The sequence below is a fragment of the Rhinolophus hipposideros genome (assembly GCF_964194185.1).
Source record: "Rhinolophus hipposideros genome assembly, chromosome: 10".
NCBI classification, from domain to species: Eukaryota; Metazoa; Chordata; class Mammalia; order Chiroptera; family Rhinolophidae; genus Rhinolophus; species Rhinolophus hipposideros.
In genome coordinates this window covers 47,978,904-48,000,950 of record NC_138056.1, presented here as the reverse complement: position 1 = coordinate 48,000,950, position 22,047 = coordinate 47,978,904, and the positions used below count along the sequence as shown (strand labels likewise).

General features: G+C 35.6%; 1 protein-coding gene across 1 annotated transcript in view; it reads left to right on the top strand.

The window, feature by feature from the left end:
* The window catches only part of PGM2L1 (phosphoglucomutase 2 like 1), a 43,100-nt gene extending 22,762 nt beyond the window's left edge, over window positions 1-20,338 (top strand). The window contains exons 3-14 of the mRNA XM_081061865.1: window positions 1,367-1,473; window positions 2,291-2,375; window positions 2,862-2,945; window positions 8,650-8,843; window positions 9,703-9,892; window positions 10,209-10,306; window positions 11,010-11,190; window positions 12,871-12,964; window positions 13,278-13,407; window positions 13,629-13,818; window positions 16,664-16,797; window positions 18,410-20,338. Of these exons, the coding sequence (XP_080917991.1) occupies window positions 1,367-1,473; window positions 2,291-2,375; window positions 2,862-2,945; window positions 8,650-8,843; window positions 9,703-9,892; window positions 10,209-10,306; window positions 11,010-11,190; window positions 12,871-12,964; window positions 13,278-13,407; window positions 13,629-13,818; window positions 16,664-16,797; window positions 18,410-18,512 (1,590 nt within the window). The 3' untranslated portion in view covers window positions 18,513-20,338. The remainder of the gene's footprint in view (window positions 1-1,366; window positions 1,474-2,290; window positions 2,376-2,861; window positions 2,946-8,649; window positions 8,844-9,702; window positions 9,893-10,208; window positions 10,307-11,009; window positions 11,191-12,870; window positions 12,965-13,277; window positions 13,408-13,628; window positions 13,819-16,663; window positions 16,798-18,409) is intronic.
* The last annotated feature ends 1,709 nt before the right edge of the window (window positions 20,339-22,047 follow it).

Below are 22,047 nucleotides of genomic sequence, written 5' to 3'. Positions count from 1 at the left end.
GAAGATTCCTTGACTTTACAAAAAAGGGTGGAGGAGGTGTTTGAAAATCAGTGTCTGTAGAAGTGCAGATTTTTATAGGAGGTGAGATTCTACTGTGTGAAGTGGAAAGCCAGATGGAATCTCATTGTTCAGCCCTAGCCCTTTTCAGAATCTAGGTATAGGGAGATAAGAGAAAATGGATTTTCATACCAGAGAATAATATGAGATTCTGTGAGGTTTTAGAATAGTGTCATCATTAGAAATAAGTTTGTGAAACTAGACAATTTGGAAACACACACACACACACACACACACACACACACACACACACACGGAGTAGCTTAGGAAAGCTACTGTACCCAATCTATACTTGAAAGCCATGGAAGAAGGGTCCAGAAGTCACTAGGTCCTCATCGGTGCTGCCACATAGTTACTGTAATAGTGCCTGCCACATAGTAGGTCTTCAATAAATCAGTGTAACTGAGTTGTAGTTGAATGAATGGCCTTGGGCAAGTCATGAAATGGGTCATCAGTCTTACTCTGCCTGCCTTTTGAAGAGATGTTGAAAAACAGAGACAAAAGTAGAAATGGCATCTGCATTTCTTTCTTGTTAGGGTTGTTATAAAGGTGAACCGTGGCAACATTTGTGAAAGTAGTTTTAAAGGACTGTAATAATATGAAGTATTATTTTTAGAGATGAAAGTATTAAAGTTAGCAAATAATTCATAAGATCGTTAAATGCTTTTAGCTATTAGTGTGATGCTTTCAGTATTAAATATTTATTTCATTTTTTTTTTCTCACCCTTGACTGTAAATTTTCCTAGTTTATGAGATTTTCTTTTGTGGGATTTTAAAACCAAGGAATTACAAATGTGATTGGCCATTTTGAGAAATGTTCTAATGAAGGTTTATGTTACTGATTAAAAATGTTCGTGTCATAAATAGGTGAAATCTTTTGGTTAGCTTCGGTTTTAGCATTTAGCAAGGCCTAAAATGGTCAAAACTCTGTTCTCTAGAGCCTTAAGGCGAGAAACAATTTCTTTTGGCTTTTCTTCCAACAGTTTTCTTTAGCACACTGACTCTCTCATGTCCCATCTTTTTTTTTTTTTCTCCTCATGTTTTATGTATGGTATTGGATTTAATAGTTACTTAATTGATATTTCCGTGGTATTAAATGTGTCTGAAACTCCAGGAAATAAATGTTTTTCATCTCACCTTTGAGGATTGAATGGTATTGTTCCCACATTGGTAAACATGGGCGGAAAGGCGGAAGCCAGGTCCCCAGGAGCCCATAATCTGCACACTACACATAAAAATAATGGATTTTAAGTTGTAGGAAAATGCAGGCATTAGTCAGGAACTAATGTTTTGTGTTTATCTGCTTCAGGGGATGTACAAATACCTTGAGAGATGTTTCTCAGACTTCAAGCAGAGAGGCTTTGTCGTTGGGTATGATACCCGGGGGCAAGTAACTAGCAGCTGCAGCAGCCAGAGGTACATTGTTCATTGTTTCAGAGATTAAGATGGATTGGAATAAAACCTTAATTCTTTTCCCCCCAGTAATAGGATTTCTGAAACAGGAAACTGTCAAATAGAAATGCAATCACATGCTTATGTTTATTTTAGAGCTGAAATAGAAGCATTTAAAGGATAAGCTTCATAGAAAGGAGTAACATTTCAAAATATTTAGAGTTAGTATTTAGAATGGCATCATGGCTTATGTTAGGACATTAACATTTTGGCAAAGGCACTGGGTAGGAGTAAAGATACAGCTAGTATTTTCTCATTATGGTCCCATTTGATTAGTTTGAGGGTATTTTCAAACTAATACACATAGATAATCATGATATACTGATACTTTTTTTTAGGGGGTAATTACGCCTATTGTGTTTATTAAAGTCTCTTATTAGGTTAGTACAAAAGTAATTGCAGGTTTTGCAATTATTTTTAACCTTTAAACCGCAATTACTTTTGCACCAACCTAACACTTTTTTACATTCTTTTTGCTTTTGGGGGGTTTTATTTCTTAGTTAAAGAGCCATCAAAAGATGAATGAGGAAAAAAAAGAAGAAATTAAAATGTCAATTCTCTTCATTGCTAAGCTCCTTTTAAAACATTTGTGTAAAGTTTTTAAGTTGGAGCATGAAGCTTAAATAACGAGTGATTATAAGAATTTGTTGTATTAGGCTACTATATATTCAGAATAAATGTAATATGAAACACGTATGTTGTGGAAGGTGTGTTTTTTTAAAAGAATGGTAAGACTAAGTGAAATCTCTCTTTTTCTCTCTCTCTTTTTTTTTTTTTTCAGACTTGCTAAACTTACTGCTGCAGTCTTACTGGCCAAAGATGTTCCTGTGTACCTATTTTCAAGATATGTTCCTACACCTTTTGTAGTAAGTGTGTTGTGTTACTGAAAGCAAGGGACCTATATCCTACCCTTACATATTCTTCCGTCTGATTGTATAATGTTGGATAAACCTCAGTGTAAAATATGATGGATTAGGGGATTTCTAAATTTACTTCCGGCTCTAATATTTTATGATTATATTCACCACTCATATCTCTAGAGTCTAGTGGAGTGTCTGGCATGTAGTAGGTGCTCATTAAATATTTGTTAAATGAGCAAAATACTAAGAAATGTTTGTAATACTGAGCTAAATGAGATTTGGGGAAAAGTCATTTAATCTATTAGTTAGATGGTTATTAGTAACCTTTAATTAGAAGTGAGCCCCACCCAATGAACCTGGAGTTGATTTTTGAGATTTTAGGCTATTTATATCCTAACATCTGTTCCTGTTATTTAATCAAAGGTATTCTCCTGTCAAACATATGAGTAGCTAGAAAGCAAAATGGAATTATGATGTTGATTGTTTTTTCAGCCGTATGCAGTCCAGGAGCTCAAAGCAGTGGCAGGTGTAATGATTACTGCATCTCACAACCGCAAAGAAGACAATGGCTACAAGGTGAACCTTAGACTCCTGCTCTTTGCTTATTTTCATAGCTCTTATTCTATTTAAATAATATATGCTGAGTATATATTCTACATTGAGGAGCAGGGCTAGACATTGGAGAGAAAGATAAAACCATTGAGGCCAACCCTCAAAGAATGTGTATCACTGATGGCTCTTAATGACTTCTCAAAACGGACTATTACAAAAATGTCTTCATTGTTCTCTTTATGTCTGTCTTACTGCCCTTGATATCCCTAGCCTGTCCCAAGTCCATCCTTTCAACCATTTCAGAGTCATATTGTACCAAGAACAAGAGGCATGAAATGGGAGTTTGCAGGAAGAAAGCCAGAGGACTGATACGTTGGCCTCACTCTCCTCTCCCTTCAACCTCCTGCCAGGGCTTCCCATTGGCCATAGAACATTTGATGTGTCAGCCTCTGTGGCAGAAGCAGGGTGGAGAAGGGTGAAGAGTGGCTCTGGAGGGGCAAACAGAAGATACACAGCCCAGTATTGAACCAGTGTCTGGGCCTCCTGAGTGATGAGTCCATGATCTTATATTTGTTTTCCTTCTTGTGTGGGAGGTCTCCAGACACACTGAGTTCTGTTCTGGTGGGGAAGATAAGATTTAGTACTAATCTAAGATTTTGGCTCTGGCCAGCTAAGTGGGTAGTGTTACCATTCACAAAGGCAGGGAAGAAGCAAGATTAATTCAGTCTTGGACATGCTAAGCTTGAGATGTTTGTGAGTCAACCGGGTGGCGACATCCTGCAGGCAGTTGGATCTGTAGATCTTCTGCTCAGGGGAGAAAGCTGGGCTGATGTTATAGGTTTTGTGGTCACCATACTCGTACATATTAGAGTATTTGAGAGTATCTGGAGGCCCTTTACTTGCATGAGCAGCCCAGAGACAGTATATAATAGAAAAACAGGTCCAAACGGGGTCCCTACAGAATATCAACTTTAAGGGAATGGAGAAAGAAGAAGTGCTGGAGATAGGAAAAAGACAAGAAGAGACTAGTGTCATAAAAACAAAGGGATAAAAGAATTGCAAGGAGGGAAAGGTTAATTGTCAAGAGAGCCAAGAACCGAAATCTCCTCTGAGCATCAGGTTTCTGTATCCAGTTGCTTACATGATATCCACTGGGACTTCTAGCAGACATCTCAAAATCAGTGTCTCTAGAACAGCGGTCTTGATTCCCCCACAACCTGCCATGTACACACCCAAATGTGTCCCTCCCAGTCTTTCCCATCTCTGAATTGATACTACCACCCCCCCGACCAAAAACCAAAATCATTCTTGATTACTCCTTTTTCTTCATTCCTAACATTTAATCCACTAATATATTCTGCACATTCTACATCTGACATATATGTTGAATGTGTTTACTTCTGTCCATATCTTCTACCTCCACCATTCCAAAGCATTGTTGTCTTCTGTCTGAACTACACCATCCTCGCCTCCAAGCTGGTCTCTTCCCTGCTTCCATTGTTCTCCCCTGCAGTCCTTTTTCCACGAAGTGGCCAGATGATTTTTGAAAATATAAATAGGTCATGTTACTTCCCTGCTTAAAATTCTTCAGTGGCTTCTCATTCTTTGATTCAAACCCAGCTCTTTACCTTGGGGCTTACAGGGCTTCTGTCTCCTGCCTACCTCTTCAAGCTCATTTCAACCATCGTTCCTCTCCTGTGCTCACTACCTTCCAGTCATCTGCCACTCCTTTCTATTCCTCCAATTCCTCCAGTATACCAAGCTCTTTCCCACCTCTGAGCCTTTGTAATTGTTTTTTCCTCTCTTTGGATTGCTCTTCCCCAAATCTTGCAAACTGGCTTATTTTCATCCTTCAGCTTCCTGCCTGGGTGTTGCTTCCTTGAAGAGACCTTATCTGAAGTGGCTTGTTTATTTCCTTCACAGAACTTACCACTATCTCTATTTATCTGCTTCCTTTATGATGAATTATCTTGTTTGTTTATTGACTGTTGTTTGACCCTCCCCTCCCCTATTCCCTATAAGCTCATGGGTGGAGGGACTTAGTCTGTTTTCATATTCATTGCTGTTGAACATATTTGTCACATAGCAGACCCTCAAAGATTTCTTTTTCTTGAAATATAAGCACAAGGTAAAAAGTATAAAAGTTAAAAAGCCTAAAATATTAAACAGTAAAAGGTATCTTGCCTATCCCTTTCCCCTAATGCCCCTTTCAAAAGCAAATATTCTTTCCAGTTTTAGTTTCCTTCTAGAGATAGTCTATGCATGTGTAATCATATATATACAGAGAGTGCCAAAAAATGTATACACATTTTAAGAAAGGAAAACTGTATTAAAATTGTAATACTCAATATATACCGATAACAAAAGATGAATACAAGTCACATTTGATTTCTGCAATTACAAGAGGTGCTGAAAGTGGTTACCATCAGCGTCCAGACACTTCTGATTACAGAGAACTACTGCTTGAGCAACGTTGACCAAAGTGTCCACGTGTATACATTTTTTTGGCACCCCCGGTATATTTGTCACTCCCTCTTTTTTTTTTCCATAAATGGTAGGAGACTATATACAGTGTTCTGTACGTTGCCTTTTTCACACAACAGTATGAAACAGTCTTGGAGATGAAACATTCTCTCCATTGATCAATAAATAGATATGTCTGCCTCATTCATCTTTAAAAACCTATATTGAATCCTAGTTAACCAATCCTCTGTTAATGAACATTTCATTTGTTTCTGACTTCTGCTACCTATAAACAGTGCTACAATGAATGTTCTACAGATATCTTTGTTCACGTGTGCCAGTAGATTTATATAGTCAGTACAGAAGAGTATGGGTTGGGTTTGAAACCTCCCTCTGCAACTCAGAAGCTTTGTGACCTCAGGCATGTTACTTAATTTCTCTGTGTATTAGTTTCCCCATCTACAAACTGAGCATAATAATAGAACCAACACCATAGGGTGAGAGTAAGGATTAAGGGAGATAATGTATATAAAATGTCCAGTATAGTGTCTGGCTCTGATAAATGCTCAGTAAATGTTAGCTGTTGTTTTTGTTCTTATCATCTGCAGCTGCACTGTCCAGTATGTCAGCCACTAGCCACCTATGGCTATTGAACACTTAAAATATAACTAGTCTGAATTGAGATGTGCTGCAGTGTAAAACACACACCAGGTTTTGAAGACTTAGTACAAAAAAAGAATGTAAAATACCTCAGTACTTTTATATTGATTACACATTGAAAAGATAATATTTTTGACATATAGGGTGTAGAAAGTATATTACAATTAATTTCAGCCATTTCTTTTTATTTGTTAAAATGTGGCTACTAGAAATTTTTAAATTATGTAAATGGCTTGCATTTGTGGTTCACATTATATTTCTATGACACTGCTGCTCTATAGGATAAATTTCTAGAAGTGAAACTTCTGAGTCAAAGGGAATATGATAGAAAATTTGTCTTTCTCTATTCAAGGTAGTTGTACCAATTGATACTCTCACCAGCATTATATGAGGGTCTTTATCCACACTTTCCATTATTATCAAACTTTTTGCTCTTTGCCAGTCAGATAGGTGGAAATGTTATTAAGTTTAATCTTCACCTGTCTGATTAGTGAGGTCGACCATCTTTTCATGCATGTGCAAGATGTTTGTGTTCCCCTTCCTAAGAAGTCTGTCAAGAGTTTTGCCCATTTTTCTTCTGGGTTGTTGCTCTTTTTCTTGTTGATTTGTGGCAACTCTTTATATATAAAAGTAGCTCTTGTTCATTTGTTTTGCAAATACTCCCCCCCCCCGCCCCATATTATCATTTGCCCCTTTTACTTTATTTATGTTTTTCCATGCATGGTTTTATGGTATTGTTTTCCATTTTGAATAAAAGTTATTTTGGCATTTATATTGGTATCACATTTCATTTGTAGATTAATTCAGCAAGTTTCAATATTTTTCTAACATTATTGAGTCTCATTATTCATGAACATGATGTATCTTTCTGTTCTTTCAAGACTTCTTTTAGCTTCTTTAATAATATTTAAAGATTTTTAAAAATAGATCATATTCCTTTTAATGTTTATTCCTGGGTGTATTTTGTTGCATGGATTTTTCTGTTACTATGTCAGGTAGGGATACTTTCTGGTAGGTTTAGAAAACGCAGAAAAGTGGTTTAAGCTGATAGGAGTTAATGTTTCTCATATAACAAGAAGTTTAAAGGTAGATGGCTGCTGACGTGGTTTTGTAGCTCACTGATGCCAGGCCTAGCATCTCTGCAGTGTTTTTGGCCTTTCCCTCCAGTGTGGTGATCATACAATGTTTGCTGTTCCTCTAGGCGTCATGTCCACATATAAGGCAAGAAAAAGTGGGCAGGGAGAAAGGCCGGGATTTTTTTTCTCATGTTTTATAAAAATGTTCATGGTGAGCTTTCAGCACCTATGGAGAATCTTTTTTGTGGCTTGAAATGTGGGAACATCTTCACAGCAGTTTTTATTTTATTTTATTTATTTTTTTGTTTTAATTTATGCAGGAACCTCAGGATTTTCACTGACTGGGAGCAATTTCTATGTTAATGTAGATGTCAGATTTGAATTTTTTTAAGTCACCCGGAACCCAAGAAAAAACCAAACATGCTTCCTCATCATCTTTGTATAATAATAGGCAGAACTTTCTCTTCTGTATTTCCACTGAGAGGGGGAGCTCGGCTCTAGGTTCCTGCCTTCCACATGGGCACCACATCTCAAGAACCAGATAAATGGATGGTTTCCAAGCCCCAGGAAGCCACAGTATCAGCCCACAGCCTTCTCACTCTGGTTTTCAATTCTTTCCCCTTTTCCCCACTGTCTGGAGTTTTACCTTTCCTTCTTGTGAACTAAGCTATTCATTTTAGATAATATTTTTTCTACTTTATCTCACATTTTGAGGTGTTTATAGAGTGAGAATTCTCAGGTCATCTAGTCTACCATATTGCTGGGCACAGAGCTTAGTACATAATACGTATTCAAATGTATTCTTCTTCGTTCAGGATGCAATAGAGGGGATTCATGTCATATACCTGGTAGAAGTCAGTACAGATATTCTCTAAGCAGAGTGCCTTCTAACTTTGAGATCCTGTGAATTACAGAAATACGTTTTCTTGCTTTTTTTGTTAACTATCTCTAGTGTCTCATTGATCAAACTACTTAACAAACTGACAACTTAATGAAGTGTATTTTCATTAAATGCTGAAAATGCATATACTAAAAATGTATATGGGATGATTAACATATTAATTGTATTTCCTGATATAGATTTTATTTGGTGTGACATAAATTCTACTTTAATTTATAACTGAAAAATAATTTCTTCTTTATCACATAACAGAACCACTTTATAATGCTAAAATTTCATAATAACCAGTTTTATGGCTATTCCCTGGTTGCTTAGATTATCTTTAGTATATAGTTATATAAGAATGTGATTGGATACTATGGTATATACATATTATAATGTTGTCATAATGATACCCTGATTTCTTGTATTGTCTAAAAGAGCAAACAATACATGATCATTTTGGAATCATTACCATCAATATCCTTTGGTATTTATTAAGTTAGTCCCATGTTGACATTTTCTACTTGATTAATTTGGTATGCTTCTTTATAAAGTCAAATATCTCTACTGTAGCTAAAAAATATATATAGCCAATATTTCAAGTATTTATAACTGTTATATAACTGTTATATAATCTATTCTCCAGGTTTATTGGGAAACAGGTGCTCAAATCACATCTCCTCATGATAAAGAAATTCTGAAATGTATAGAAGAATGTGTGGAACCCTGGAATGGTTCCTGGAATGATAATTTAGTGGATACCAGCCCACTGAAGAGAGATCCTCTGCAGGACATTTGCAGGAGATACATGGAAGATCTGAAAAAGATCTGTTTTTACAGGTATCCAAGTCGGAATATAGGATAATGTTACCTAAGAATAAGATGAACAAATAAGGGAGAGAAAAAGGGATAAAAATGTATTGGCTGTTTATTATATTAAAATTATAGCTAAAAAGAACAATTCATAGTAGTCAAAAATGGGAAATAATCCAAACCTCCATCCACTGATGAATGGATAAATAAGATGTGATATATCTATACAATGGACTATTATTCAGCAGTAAAAAGAAATGAAATATTGATGCATACTAGAACATGGGTAAACCTTGAAAACATTATTCTAAGTGAAAGAAACCAGTCACAAAGGACCACATACGGTATGAGTCCATGTATAAATTGAAATGTCCAGAGTAGGCAAAACTATAGAGACAGAAACAGACAGAAAGTATATTAGTGGTTGCCTGTGGCTGGGAGGAATGGGAGGGTTGGGGAGTGGCAGCTATGGTTATGGAGTTTCTTTTTTGGGGTAATGAGAACGTCCAAAATTGATTATCATAATGGTAGAAAAACTCTGAATATAATGAAAGCCATTGAATTGTATACTTTCAATGCATGAATTGTATAGTATATTAATTACCTCTCAATAAAGCTGTATAAAAAAATGGATAGCTAAATATATGTATTCCCTCTATATAAAATCAGGAAATTTTCTCTAAAATTTTGTTTTTCCTTTTCTAGTTCCATAGTTCCATAACTATTTCATAAGTAGCTAACACTGTTGCTAGATAGCATCCTGGCTTGCTGAGTATATTTTCCCTATCCTACAAAATAGATTTTAACTTTTTCTCTAGCTTATTTTAATTATATTACACACAAGTAACGAGTTTTATGATTGATTGAATGGTGATTTCCTTTACAGGGAATTAAACTCAAAGACCACCCTGAAATTTGTACATACATCTTTTCATGGGGTCGGACATGACTATGTGCAGTTGGCTTTTCAAGTGTTTGGTTTTAAGCCTCCGATTCCGGTACCAGAACAAAAAGATCCCGATCCAGACTTTTCTACCGTTAAATGCCCAAATCCTGAAGAAGGAGAATCTGTGCTGGTATTTTTTTTCCTATATTTAAATTATTATTAATGTATTAAACTTCATCAAATAGATAGAACTCCTAACAATTCAAAGATTACTTACAAAAGAAAAAACCACTTTAGTTTACATCTTTCAAATTATATTGGAGCCATATGTTCTGTTTCAATTGAAATCTCTGTGGTAGCTATCTCTACCTCTAGGCTTATTTTAAATTCAGCTGAACTATATTTCTTCTAAAATTCATATTACTGACATTGTACCTACACTTAGGAATGCTAACACTGAATTTAATGTCTTCAATACAATTCAGCTCTTTGGCTCACTCTTTCAGGAACTTTCTTTGAGACTGGCAGAGAAAGAAAATGCCCGGGTAGTGCTAGCCACAGATCCTGATGCAGACCGACTGGCCGTGGCAGAGCTTCAGGAGAAGTCAGTAGAACCTGTTATTTAATCAGTTATTTGATTAAAAGCTTAAACTTTGAAAAACAATTTTTGATTTTAAGTCTTACAGGCTCATTGGAAATAATTTTAAAAAAATAAGAAAATAAATCTCCTGTAAACCCAGAGAAAACCCCCTAGGTTAATATAACATTTCCATTCTATATTTTTTCTACTCAGATATTTAAGATATATTTGTCTTTATAAAATTGTCATCATACTCTATATAATTTTATATCTTGATTATTTTCCACTTACTATTGTACTGTGAGCATCTTTCCCTGTCCTTAAATATTGTTTAAAATATTAAATTTAAAAATGGCATACTATCCCAACAGATTTCTTTATCAATGTAATCATTTCCTAATCTTGGTTCTTTCAGTAGCTATGTAGTTTCGCCATGATGAAGTTGTGACAGATGTCCTCACATAGAAAGGACATCATATTATTAACTATTTTCCTCATTAAGTAGGAGAATAAAAGTAACAATGTAATAATTTTTCCAAAGGCATTGCTACTATTCCTACCCTAAGCTTACCCCTGATCAGTTAGAAAAGTAGTAGTAAATGTTTTTTCAGAAATCTCATACAGTAATTTTTGGGTTTTCCTATGTGAAAGATGGTAATTATAGGTCTTAGGGTCAAGAAGCTTTGATGAGAAGTTACAATGACTTGCATCTTCATTCTCTCTGCAGTGGTCATTGGAAAGTTTTCACCGGGAATGAGTTGGCAGCTCTGTTTGGGTGGTGGATGTTTGATTGCTGGAAGAAAAGTAAATCAAGAAATGCTGATGTGAAGAACATTTATATGTTAGCCACCACAGTCTCTTCCAAAATTTTGAAGGCAATTGCACTTAAAGAAGGATTTCATTTTGAAGTAAGAATAGATATTATTTGTGTGCTACTTTTCTAAACCTGTTTCTATAAATTAAAGTCATCTCCCCTCCAAAACTGACTTTTATTGATTTCATTTATAATTCCCACTCTTTTTCCAATTAACACTTACTTCATCTTTTTCATAGGTTAGACACTTGAGCCAAATTCATCCAGGGTGTAAATTTCTGAAACTAAGATAAGATGTTCTTTAAAATTGCATTAATGCTTATTATTCCATACAACAGTATCTGGTTTTCATACTGAGAAAATCTGGCTCCTGGTGATCTCATAAGTAACAGAAAATCCACTCCAAAAAAATTGTAGTTGTCATCGACCACCTATTTAGGCTCTTCAAGTACAGTCTTAAGAAACTTTAAGTAGTCTTCTAAGTTGCAAATTGAGACCCAATGATTCTGCATCCAAAAAACAAATAATGCCTCTTTCTCAGCACAAATCGTTAACCTCTGTGAGCCTCAGGCTGTTAAGCTGACCATTTTTACAGCTACTTGGACTGATACAATGAAGTTGTTTTTCCTCTGCCTTTTGCCAGATATCAGTGAAAATGTCACCTCTGGGCATTTTTCTTGAGCCACAGTCAAGCTACAGGTCTTAACACTAATTGGCTAAATAAAAGAAAATTGTAGCTGTCTTAATGAAATAGAACTTTCAATCTCAGGCTTTCTAAAATACAAATATCAAAATAGAAGAAATTGAAAATGTAGTCAAGCCTAAGATTCTGAATTACAGTAATGTTAATATTTTTCTCATTTATATCTATGGTAAGAAAAACATGTAATGAGTACAAAAGAGAAAAGAAACGATTCTAAACACCAATATTATAAATTTGCTTCCTTGTTTTTATTGTTGGACATGGGGGCAGCAGATGGTTTTGGCTTTTGTTTTATTTTATCCAGTGAGGAGGTAGAGAAATGAATTAGGAATCTCAAGTTAGTAATGGTGAGCTCTAGAGTCAGTGTGTATCACAAGCTCTTTCTGTTGACTAAAATGGTTCATGTCTATAAAGTGAACAATAGCTCATCAGGTGAAAAGTCCTTAAATCTAATTAGCAAAGAAGGACTTGATGTTATGTATGGTAAGGAACACTTGGTTTAAGCATATGCTTGGATAATGTTGAAAATGCAGCGTTAAAAAGCTCGTGGCCTTTGATTACTCGAGGATACTAAATCACAACCTTCATAGGTACTCTTAGTGCGTATGATACAGCTTAAAGGGCGGTTCCTTAGAAGCAGTGTAATTGAGCCCTGCCTTCATCTCAAATGCCGCATATTCTTGGGTAAATTCACTGAACCTCTGAGCCTGTTTCAGCAACAGAGTTTTTGTGAGCATTAAAAAAAATGATGTAAAGCACTTGTTACAGTATGTGATAAATAGTAGATGATCGTAATATGTGTGTGTGTTATGTTACATTGTGACTATATGCAGCACCACTTGGTGTAAATCACCTATTACTGTGCTTGGTAAATAGTAGGTCATCCACCGTGGCAGTATATGTATCTATGCACTTTATGACTTTATGTTTGCCACTAGATGAATCTTATGGACCAGAAACTGTAACAGAAGATCACTGAGAGTATTAAGTAGTGCGTGTAGTGATAGGCTTTTCTCTAATATGTGTTTATGAGAGAGTCACTTAACTAGAGTGGCCTCCTTTGCATTTCAGGAAACATTACCAGGTTTTAAATGGATTGGAAGTAGGATAAAAGACCTCCTGGAAAATGGGAAAGAAGTCCTTTTTGCATTTGAAGAGTCTATTGGTATGTAGTAAATATTAAAATCTTTGAAATTTCAATGAGAGCAATTTTTTTTTAATGCAGTAATTCTATAGAGAGGAATTTTTGTCTTCTGGCTTTGTGTTTTGAGTTGTGGAAAAACCACAACTCAAGAAATATGTGGATGTATTTCTCATTAGAAAAAAAAAAGGCCTTTAAAGCTCCCCTAAATACCTTTGGTATCAATGGGTTTCATCTATTACTAGGCTTTTAAATTCATTGGTCCTTTTGGAAAGACCATTGATATTATTACAGGCTTAAGTTTTTCTCAGTTTTAAAGGTGTTTTTGAATTCTCAGGTTTTCTGTGTGGGACTTCTGTTTTGGATAAAGATGGGGTGAGTGCAGCCGTGGTTGTTGCTGAGATGGCATCCTACTTGGACACAATGAATATAACATTGAAACAGCAACTGATTAAGGTTTATGAAAAGTAAGTCCTACTGTTAGGAATTTCACATGCTAAATTTTTAATTTTTTTGTCCTACTTTTAGCTTTCTAAATTTGTTTTCAGTTCTTTCTAGAAAGTACTAAAATTGTCTAAATGAAGGACTGCCACTTTCTACATAGTAGTATAATTCGGCTTATCTTTAATAAACACTTTTCTAAAGAAGTATCTGAAATCTTATTTTAACACTTTAAATCTTTGTGCAGATATGGTTATCATATTTCAAAGACTTCATATTTCTTGTGTTATGATCCAACGACCATCAAAAGTATATTTGAAAGGCTTCGCAATTTTGATTCTCCAAAAGAATATCCAAAATTTTGTGGGACCTTTGCTATATTGCATATACGAGATGTTACCACAGGATATGACAGCAGCCAGCCTAATAAGAAATCTGTAAGTACCTTTTTTTTTAAGTTTTTAATAATCTGTAATACTTCATACTGTAGTAAAATAGCGGAAGTTCAAGCCTGTGAGTTTATTGAAACTAGGATCCATTGTTTTTCGCCAGAGCAATTTAAGTCCACTAACTGGCTCTTTGCTTCTAATTATGTCCTGATTATCCTCAAGTGTTTGCTACCCTGTGGGGGTGGGGAGGTGAGCGAGAATGAGAGAAACAAAGAGAAAGGGAAGGGGGGAAGGAGAATGTGTGATGATGCTAAACAAATAACGTTGAAACTAATGTCTATAATTTAAAAGCTACACATCTTCCCAGTTGTAATCTCCCTTTGTCAACTTTATTCCCTACACCTCCAGCCAAATAGAACAAGTTATAGTTTCTTATCTACGTACATTTAAAAAAGTTTTCTCTAGTTTTGCTCAAGCTGTTTCCCCAGTTTGCCTTTCTTCCTGCGGTTGCAGGTCCACCCATTACCCATTTTTCAAGACATAAGGCAAAGGTCACCTCCTCCCTATAACTTCCAGGTCCCACAATCAGATATCTTTCTCCTGAGGTTATATATTCATTATGTATTGTGCCTTCCTCCTGTCATTCATCACTTTCTATCTTATGTTATCATTGTGTTTTACATGGCAGATCCATTTGTAAAGTTCCTTTTTGCCTTTCAAAGCTCCTGCCTACACGGTAGGCGCTCAACAAATATTTCAACGCCACAGATTGCTGATCATATTTGGTTATTGTTATGGTTATTATTATTAGCCTAGATTTTCATTTAATGATGTTGTCATGTTCTGATGCTGTCTCAGGATTCTAGGGGTGTAATATATTTTGAGGAATCTGCAGTCTCTTGTGTAGAATACTACCCACATTCCCTTTGTGTATATTCATCCAGTCAACAAAATACTGGTTCCCAGTTCCTGGTATTCTGTGTAGGTGCACCTATGTGTGTATCTATTTTTCTGTCTTTATAAACTGCTTGAAGAGAAGAACCAATTGTTTTGCTTCTTGTTACTTTTTAATGTTGCTGTGCTTAGAGTAGTTCTTGGTGTTATGGTTTTCTTCCTCTGTAACTCCCTTTAAATTTTACATTTGTTATTCAAAGTGCTTTTCTACCTGTTCCCCATTGATGAGTACACAGTTTTGTAACGCAGGTTGGATAGATGTAGTTAACCCCTTAGGGTCACATAGTAAGTGTCAAAGACATCTTGAGTTATTCACACTGCAGATTGACATTCATCTGTGTGCTCAGCAGGCGTTTATCCAAACCCTTCTGTGCTATAGGCACAGGCACTGGGGATACAGCAGTGCCAAAGGTACTGTTTCTACACTCGAGAGTCCAGGGGGGAAATGGGCAAGTAAACAGTGATTACGTTAGCAAATGAGGAGTGCTACCAGAGGGTGCATAGGGTCCCATGGAAGAGCATAGGAAGGACCTTTACTCAGATTTGAGTGGCTCATGGAAGACTTTCTAGAGGACTTTCGTGAGCTGAGTTCTAGAGGATGAGTAGGAATTATCCAGATGTAGGAGGAACTGAGGGTGTTTCAGGCAAACGACGTAGCAGATGCAGGGTCTGAAGGTGAGAAGGCATGTTTTCCTTCAAAAAACGACAAGTGGTTCTCTGCCAATGTAGTGCAGAGTACGTGGAAGGCTGCCACATCTGGTGAGTGGTTAGAATGGCGAACTTCCTTGCAGGAAGCTCAGTGAGTATGCTGTGGTCGTAATCGAGAAGAGATGCTGGGAGCCTGAACTTAGTATAGTAGAAGCAGTATTGATGGAGAGAATTGGACATAGTTGATTTAATTTAAATAAAGGATAGAAGAGATGGGACTTGCTCGTTGATGGTCTGTGAGTGAAAAGAGGGAAGGAATATCTCTGTCTTAAGCAACTAGTGTATGATAGTACCACTGGCCAAGTGACGGGTCTCAAGAAGAGGACCAGGTTCGGGTCACCTGAGGGAAGGCACCACTGTCAACCCCTCTGTCCTACTACAACCCCCACAGTTCCCTCGAGATGCCTTCACAGACTGATCTGTGGTCTAGGAAGAGCAGCAGTGTTAATCCATACATTTAGTGTCAGGAAAGCGTCATTTCTTTCTTTTTTTCCTTTTTAATTTTTAGGTAAAAGATATAAAAATTCTTTTGTACCCCAGGGGATATTTTGCCTATCCTCTAGGATATGTGCACTGCCCTTTGGAGACTATTGGTAAACTGTGACAGCGCTTTAGGATTGTAAAGCACTTTGCAATGTAAAGGCAGAATGGACTTTGATACAGATACACCTGCCTTCAACTTCCTGCTCTGCCACTTAGCTGATGACCTTGAGCAGGTTGATTACTCTCTTGAGCCTTGTCCATACATTGGCAGTAATATTTACCTTGCAGGATTATTGTTGAGGCCCAGAGATCATGTGTGGAAGGTATATAACCCAATGCCTGTATTATTATAAATGTTAAGTAAATGGTATCTTTATGAATTATTATGTATGTAATCTTTTGTATTTTATAATTCTTTTAAAAATATTTATTTTTGTGGTAAAAAACGTAAAACATGACATTTACCATCTTACCCATTTTTAAGCCTACAGTTGGGTGGTGTTAACTATTGTCACCCTGTTGTGCAGCAGACTTCCAGAACGTTTTCACTTCACTACACTGAAAGTCTGTACTGTGAAACAACGCCCCATGTGTCCCTTCTGCCCGCCCTTGGCAACGACCCTTCTGCTTTCTATTTCTATAAATTTGACTAATTTAGGTACCTCATGTAAGTGGAATGTATTTTACAACTCTTAAAAATGAAAACAGTTACCATGTATAATTAAAGTGTTGTTACAATTGTGCATAGGTGCTGCCTGTGAGTAAAAACAGCCAAATGATTACATTTAGTTTTCAAAATGGCTGTGTTGCTACTCTTCGGACAAGCGGGACAGAACCAAAGATAAAGTATTATGCAGAGATGTGTGCATCACCTGACCAGAGGTGAGCATTGACTTAAAATATATATATGAACTTGGACATATAATTCACATACCATGCAATTCACCCAAGTATAGTGTACAATTCAATGGTTTTTAGTGGATTCAGAGTCATGCAATCACTACAATCACTTTTAGAACATTTTCATCCCCTGTAAAGGAAACCCTGTACCCATTAGCAGTCACTTCCCATTCCCCTCCCTCCCAGGCCAGGCAACCACCAATCTACTGTCTGTCATAGATTTGCTCCTTATTCTGAACAGTTCATATAAATGCAATCATACAACATGTGGCCCTTTGTGACTGGCATCTTTTACTTAGCGCAGTGTTTTCAAGGTTCATCCATGTTGTAGTATGAATCAGTACTTTATTTCTTTTTAAAAAAAAATTGTCACGGCCCCATAATATTCCATTGTATCGATATTCCACATTTTTAATCCATTTATCTGGTGATAGACATTTTGGCTATTATGAATAATGGTGTTATAAACATTTGTGTACAAGTTTTTGTTTATATATGTATCTAGGGGCAGAATTACTTGGTCACATGGTAGTTGTATGTTTAACCTTTTGAGGAACCGCTGGACCATTTTCCAAGGCAGCTGTATTATTTGGGAATTAAATTTTAAAAGTTTAGTGAATTTGTTTTTCTGAGAAAGCTCTCTGAGCTTTAACTATTATGTGATGAACATAAATGATCAACAAATAATTTGTTTATTGCCAAATTTTCATTTTCTACATCTAATGTGATTTGACACAATCTGCCCAGTTTATTTCCTTTTAAGAGTATGAATGGTGATTAAATTAACTTGACTTTAATAAACATTTAAACTTATTGAAAGTCGTGTCTCCTATAATGTTGTCATTGATCAATATGTTTTTGGGAAGATGTTTTGGAATTGCCTTCAGAACCCAATGTACATTATTTTGTATTTCCCTAAATCTTTGCATGGCGGCCGGGTGGCCAGGGGAGGGGGTGGGAAGAGCAGAGTTTAAAGTAAACCAAATTGGGTAATGCTGTATTTGGTTAAAAATGAAGCATGATTATTAAAGTAATAAAAACTGATTTGTTGGGTAGTAAAATGACTGTGAAAGCAGCTTAAAAGATGCTTTCCTAGAAATGTTTTGGGCAAACAGCAGTTCTTCAGGTGATGACTTTGAAGGGCATACTTGTCAGTGTACCTTAACTTTTTAAACGTCTCATTCTTTTAGTCACACTTCCCTCTGCTACCTGAAAAGTATGCTGTCTTGTCCTGTAATATCTGTACAGGGTATTCTTCAAAGTATTTCAGGAAGCCATTTTCTCTTAATACCTGGTATTGGTGTTCTTAGCCATTAAATCACCTGACCCAGGAGAAATCTTAGATATACTACTAGAACTTATCCATATCCTTTTAATGCCGTTCAACTTCCGTTTATGATATTGATGTTATCTTTGTGTGTCATTTAACCCCCCTTTGGTCTTTTTTTGTTTTAAGGGAGTGAATTTCTCTTTTGTTTACCCATTGTTTAATCATTCCATCAGGTATATGCCCCCTTAAAAAATTATAAAAATTTAAATAAATTTTAAGGCTATGAAAATTAAGAATTTCAAAACTCTTCATCTTTTTCCTCAGTGACACTGCTGTATTAGAAGAGGAATTGAAGAAACTCATTGAAGCTTTGATTGAGAATTTTCTTGAGCCCAGTAAAAATGGACTGACTTGGCGTTCTGCTTAGCGGACACCAGTACATCATTCTTTGTGCTGGCATATGGAACAGGACAACCAACAATGCCATGTTGACCTTGTGTTAGCATTCTCTCTGTCTCATCTGGCCAAGTATCTTTTTCCTTTCATTTTCTTTCTTTTTAGTTGTCTGACTAAACAAACTATAAATTTGAAATGAAATGGTCTGGAGAGAGATGCTTCAATTTTTTTTGTCATCTTGAAAAAAGTCATTACATTAAAAGTGTTATAGTAAAGTCATTCTTCCTTGAACAGAAACAAAACAGTGCAAAAGTGAGGTTCCTTATTAAAGTGTGCATAAGCTTAGTTCCGTATTCTTGTAATTGTGTATAGCATGGTTTTTTAAAAAGGCAGATAAATGTTATATAATTGTAGAGTTAGTTAAGGAAGTTAATCCATAAAACTGGGAGGAAAACAACACTGCTCTCAGAATATTATGGAAAAGTATCATTGTTACATCACAGGTATTAACTTACAAATTAGAGTATTTGAAATAAGATATTTAGCATCTCTAGCTTAGAACATATGTGATACTATTATATGTGATTTCCAGTTCTTCTGAACCATTAAATAGTGGTTCAGGTGCTCTTGGTGCCGTGGAAATTTATTGTACGTATTTAAAATTCCAATGTTTACTGAACATGAAACAATAGTGGCAATACTCCTAGTGGCTTTGTTCTTGTCGAATGTCTCAGTGCCTTCTCAGGGTATGGTATGACTCGAAACCGTGTTTCTGCATTGAATATAATATAAGCAGTTCATTTTCAGACAGTTAAGGAAAATCTCCCAAACTATATAGGTGCTTCCCCTCTGTATTAAATAGGTTTGCTGACTTTAAAATCTTATGAATGTAAATAAAAAATCTTAATAAAAGCAGCTCAATGTAACTGTACTTAAGGATCTTCATGTTAGAATTTAGTGTCAGTTATCACAGCCTTTAAGCAAAGAAAAAAAAAATCTGAACTGAAAAAAGCTGTGAATTTGTTGAAAAGTCTAACTGTTGAATTACATTTTTACAAGTAGATTTATTCCTTTATCAGGTAAAGTAATACTAATTTTACTAAGAAATAAAACACTCAGATTTTAGGTGTTGTGAAACACTAAAACTACATTTTAAAACTAAAGCCCAGTTTATCTTAACATCTTGCTGGCTTCTGTGGAATTTCTGATGACAAGGTTAGTCTATCTCTTCTAATGCAGAAAAAAAAATTGGAAGGTGTATTGGGTTGATTTTTCAGTCTTCTAAAAAAGACAATGGAGAAGGTCTGTTTACTTTTAAAGTGTATCGTGTCATATATAGCTACATAATACTTAAACACATGTGGTGTAGGTACATGAGGTAATGATAACAAGGCCTTGAGTGCAATCATACTCAAAAAAGTATCTATGGGAGATAACTTTTTCTCTAACTGGCATTAGAGAATTTGTTTCCTAAAAGAAAATAATAATAACATAAGATTTGAACTGATTAGGACATTTATTAAATCGTAGTTTGGTTTGTTGCAGCTATCAGCTAAAATTTGATTGAACCCATATAATCAAAATATAATTTTCAAATTATTGTATTGCCACTATTGTGAATTCGTTCCTTCCTTCCCTATAGGTGGATCTTGTATGACTGTAGATAATAGAAGCTATCTAAATGTAGAGTACCATATTTCTGAAAGAGTTTGTCTTCAAAGACTTTGCACTGAAGAATTGTGTACAATTTTTTGCTTTGTTTGCTTTTAGGAATGTAGACTGTAATTTAGGAAATGGCATATATTCTTCAAAGTGGTATGAACAGTGCTATATATATATATATATATGAAAAATATGTATATTTGGTTTTAGTGTATGTGTTTCATTGACTGAAGAACAAAAGGGAGCTAAAGTGATGCAATACCCCATTCATAATCCCTCAAGCCACATTATGATTGTCATTCTGTCATAAAGAGAACAGTTTTATTGGAGTGCTGTAGTATGATGCAACATTTAAGTCATCTTAATCAAGGTGAAAAGTTATTAAAGCTTGTGTTCTTATCTCAAAACAGTTTACATCTAAAGTAAAAATTAACAAAATTTTACAAATGTTCCCAAAGTCTATAGATGGACAGAATCGTTTGATTCTAGCCAAGCTCTCCTGTCTGTCGTAGTGTATTATTTCACATGAACTGACACAGTGGGTGTGTACTGGCCTAACAGGATCAGTTCAGTAGCCCAAGTCAACCAGGAGAGACAGACCTGCTGGCCAATAGGAATCAGCCTTGGGCTCTGCATTGTTTATCTTTTTATTTATGAACAATACCATGGAAATGAGTGCACTCTCACTGAGCGTGCGGATCAAAACTTGGATTTTCTAGAGCTTTGGGGAAAAGGAAGAATTAGTGGGACAAGATCAAAGAATAGGTTGGAAATAAACAGTAGAAATTAGCAACAGAAAGGGCATTAAGGTGGCACAGGAAATGGTACTTGTGAAGGGCAAACTTATCACCCTAAAAATAGGGAATAAACTGACTGTGGGCAAGTTGTTTACTTGTTTTTATTTGTTATGATGAGCGAATAGTGAACCTTTTGTTTTTCTTTATTAGTGACCACTAAAGAGGCCAAGTTTTAGAAGGTGAGAAAAAGAACCCCTTTTACTGATTCAATTCCTGTAAGGCTGCTGTGTCTTAGGATCGTATGGGAACTGGGGAGGAGATATAGCAGAAATATAAAAGGAATAAAATATAGATTGGAAAATAATACCTCTGAGAAGAAGTCCAAAGAATTAAGATCATTTAACTCTGGAGAGGAGAAAGCTGTTAAAATAGTTTAATAAATCTTAAAGTTATTGAGTCTTTTATTGAAGGACTCAAAGAAAGAAGTAATATGACAAACTGTTCTCTATCCGTAGCAAGGACAAAATAAGAGAGAATAAGGATCTTTAAAAAAAACACACACAGAAAAAGAAAATTGTAAGTTAAGATTTAAAACCTTGGGCAGGAATCATTATGAAGGCTTCTATTTGAATTTTTATTTTTAAGAGAATTAATTTTTAATATTAAGGGAAATACTGAATGGTTTTTACAGGTTCCTTCCAAATATATATTTTTTTAACTCAGCTTGGAACAAAGATGACATAAAGAGCACGGGAAGTAACATTTGAATTTTACTCCACACTAGAAGAATTTAGCTCCCACAATAGTTTTTGTATGTTGAGCAGTAGATGCATGAGTTCAGTGAATAAAGACCTGTGTAGATGTTATTTTTCGTTAAGTGAGACTTGAACACAATTTTGTTCATCTTGAAGAATGTATAGCATTATAGGATATTTGAGAGGTTTGTTTTAAATATGAAGTATTGTTATTTGGATGTAGTAACTTCAGCAGACAGAGTGGTTCTACGAGATTGAATACTGTGGAATATCTTTACATAGGAAAATAGAACTCCTATTTTTTAAGTAGACTGCTTCTGGAAGTGATGCAACAAAGATATTAGCTGGAGTTTAAAGGAGAAATTGTTCTATGAACTGCTGCTATTGGTATTTCTTTCAGATCTTTTCCATT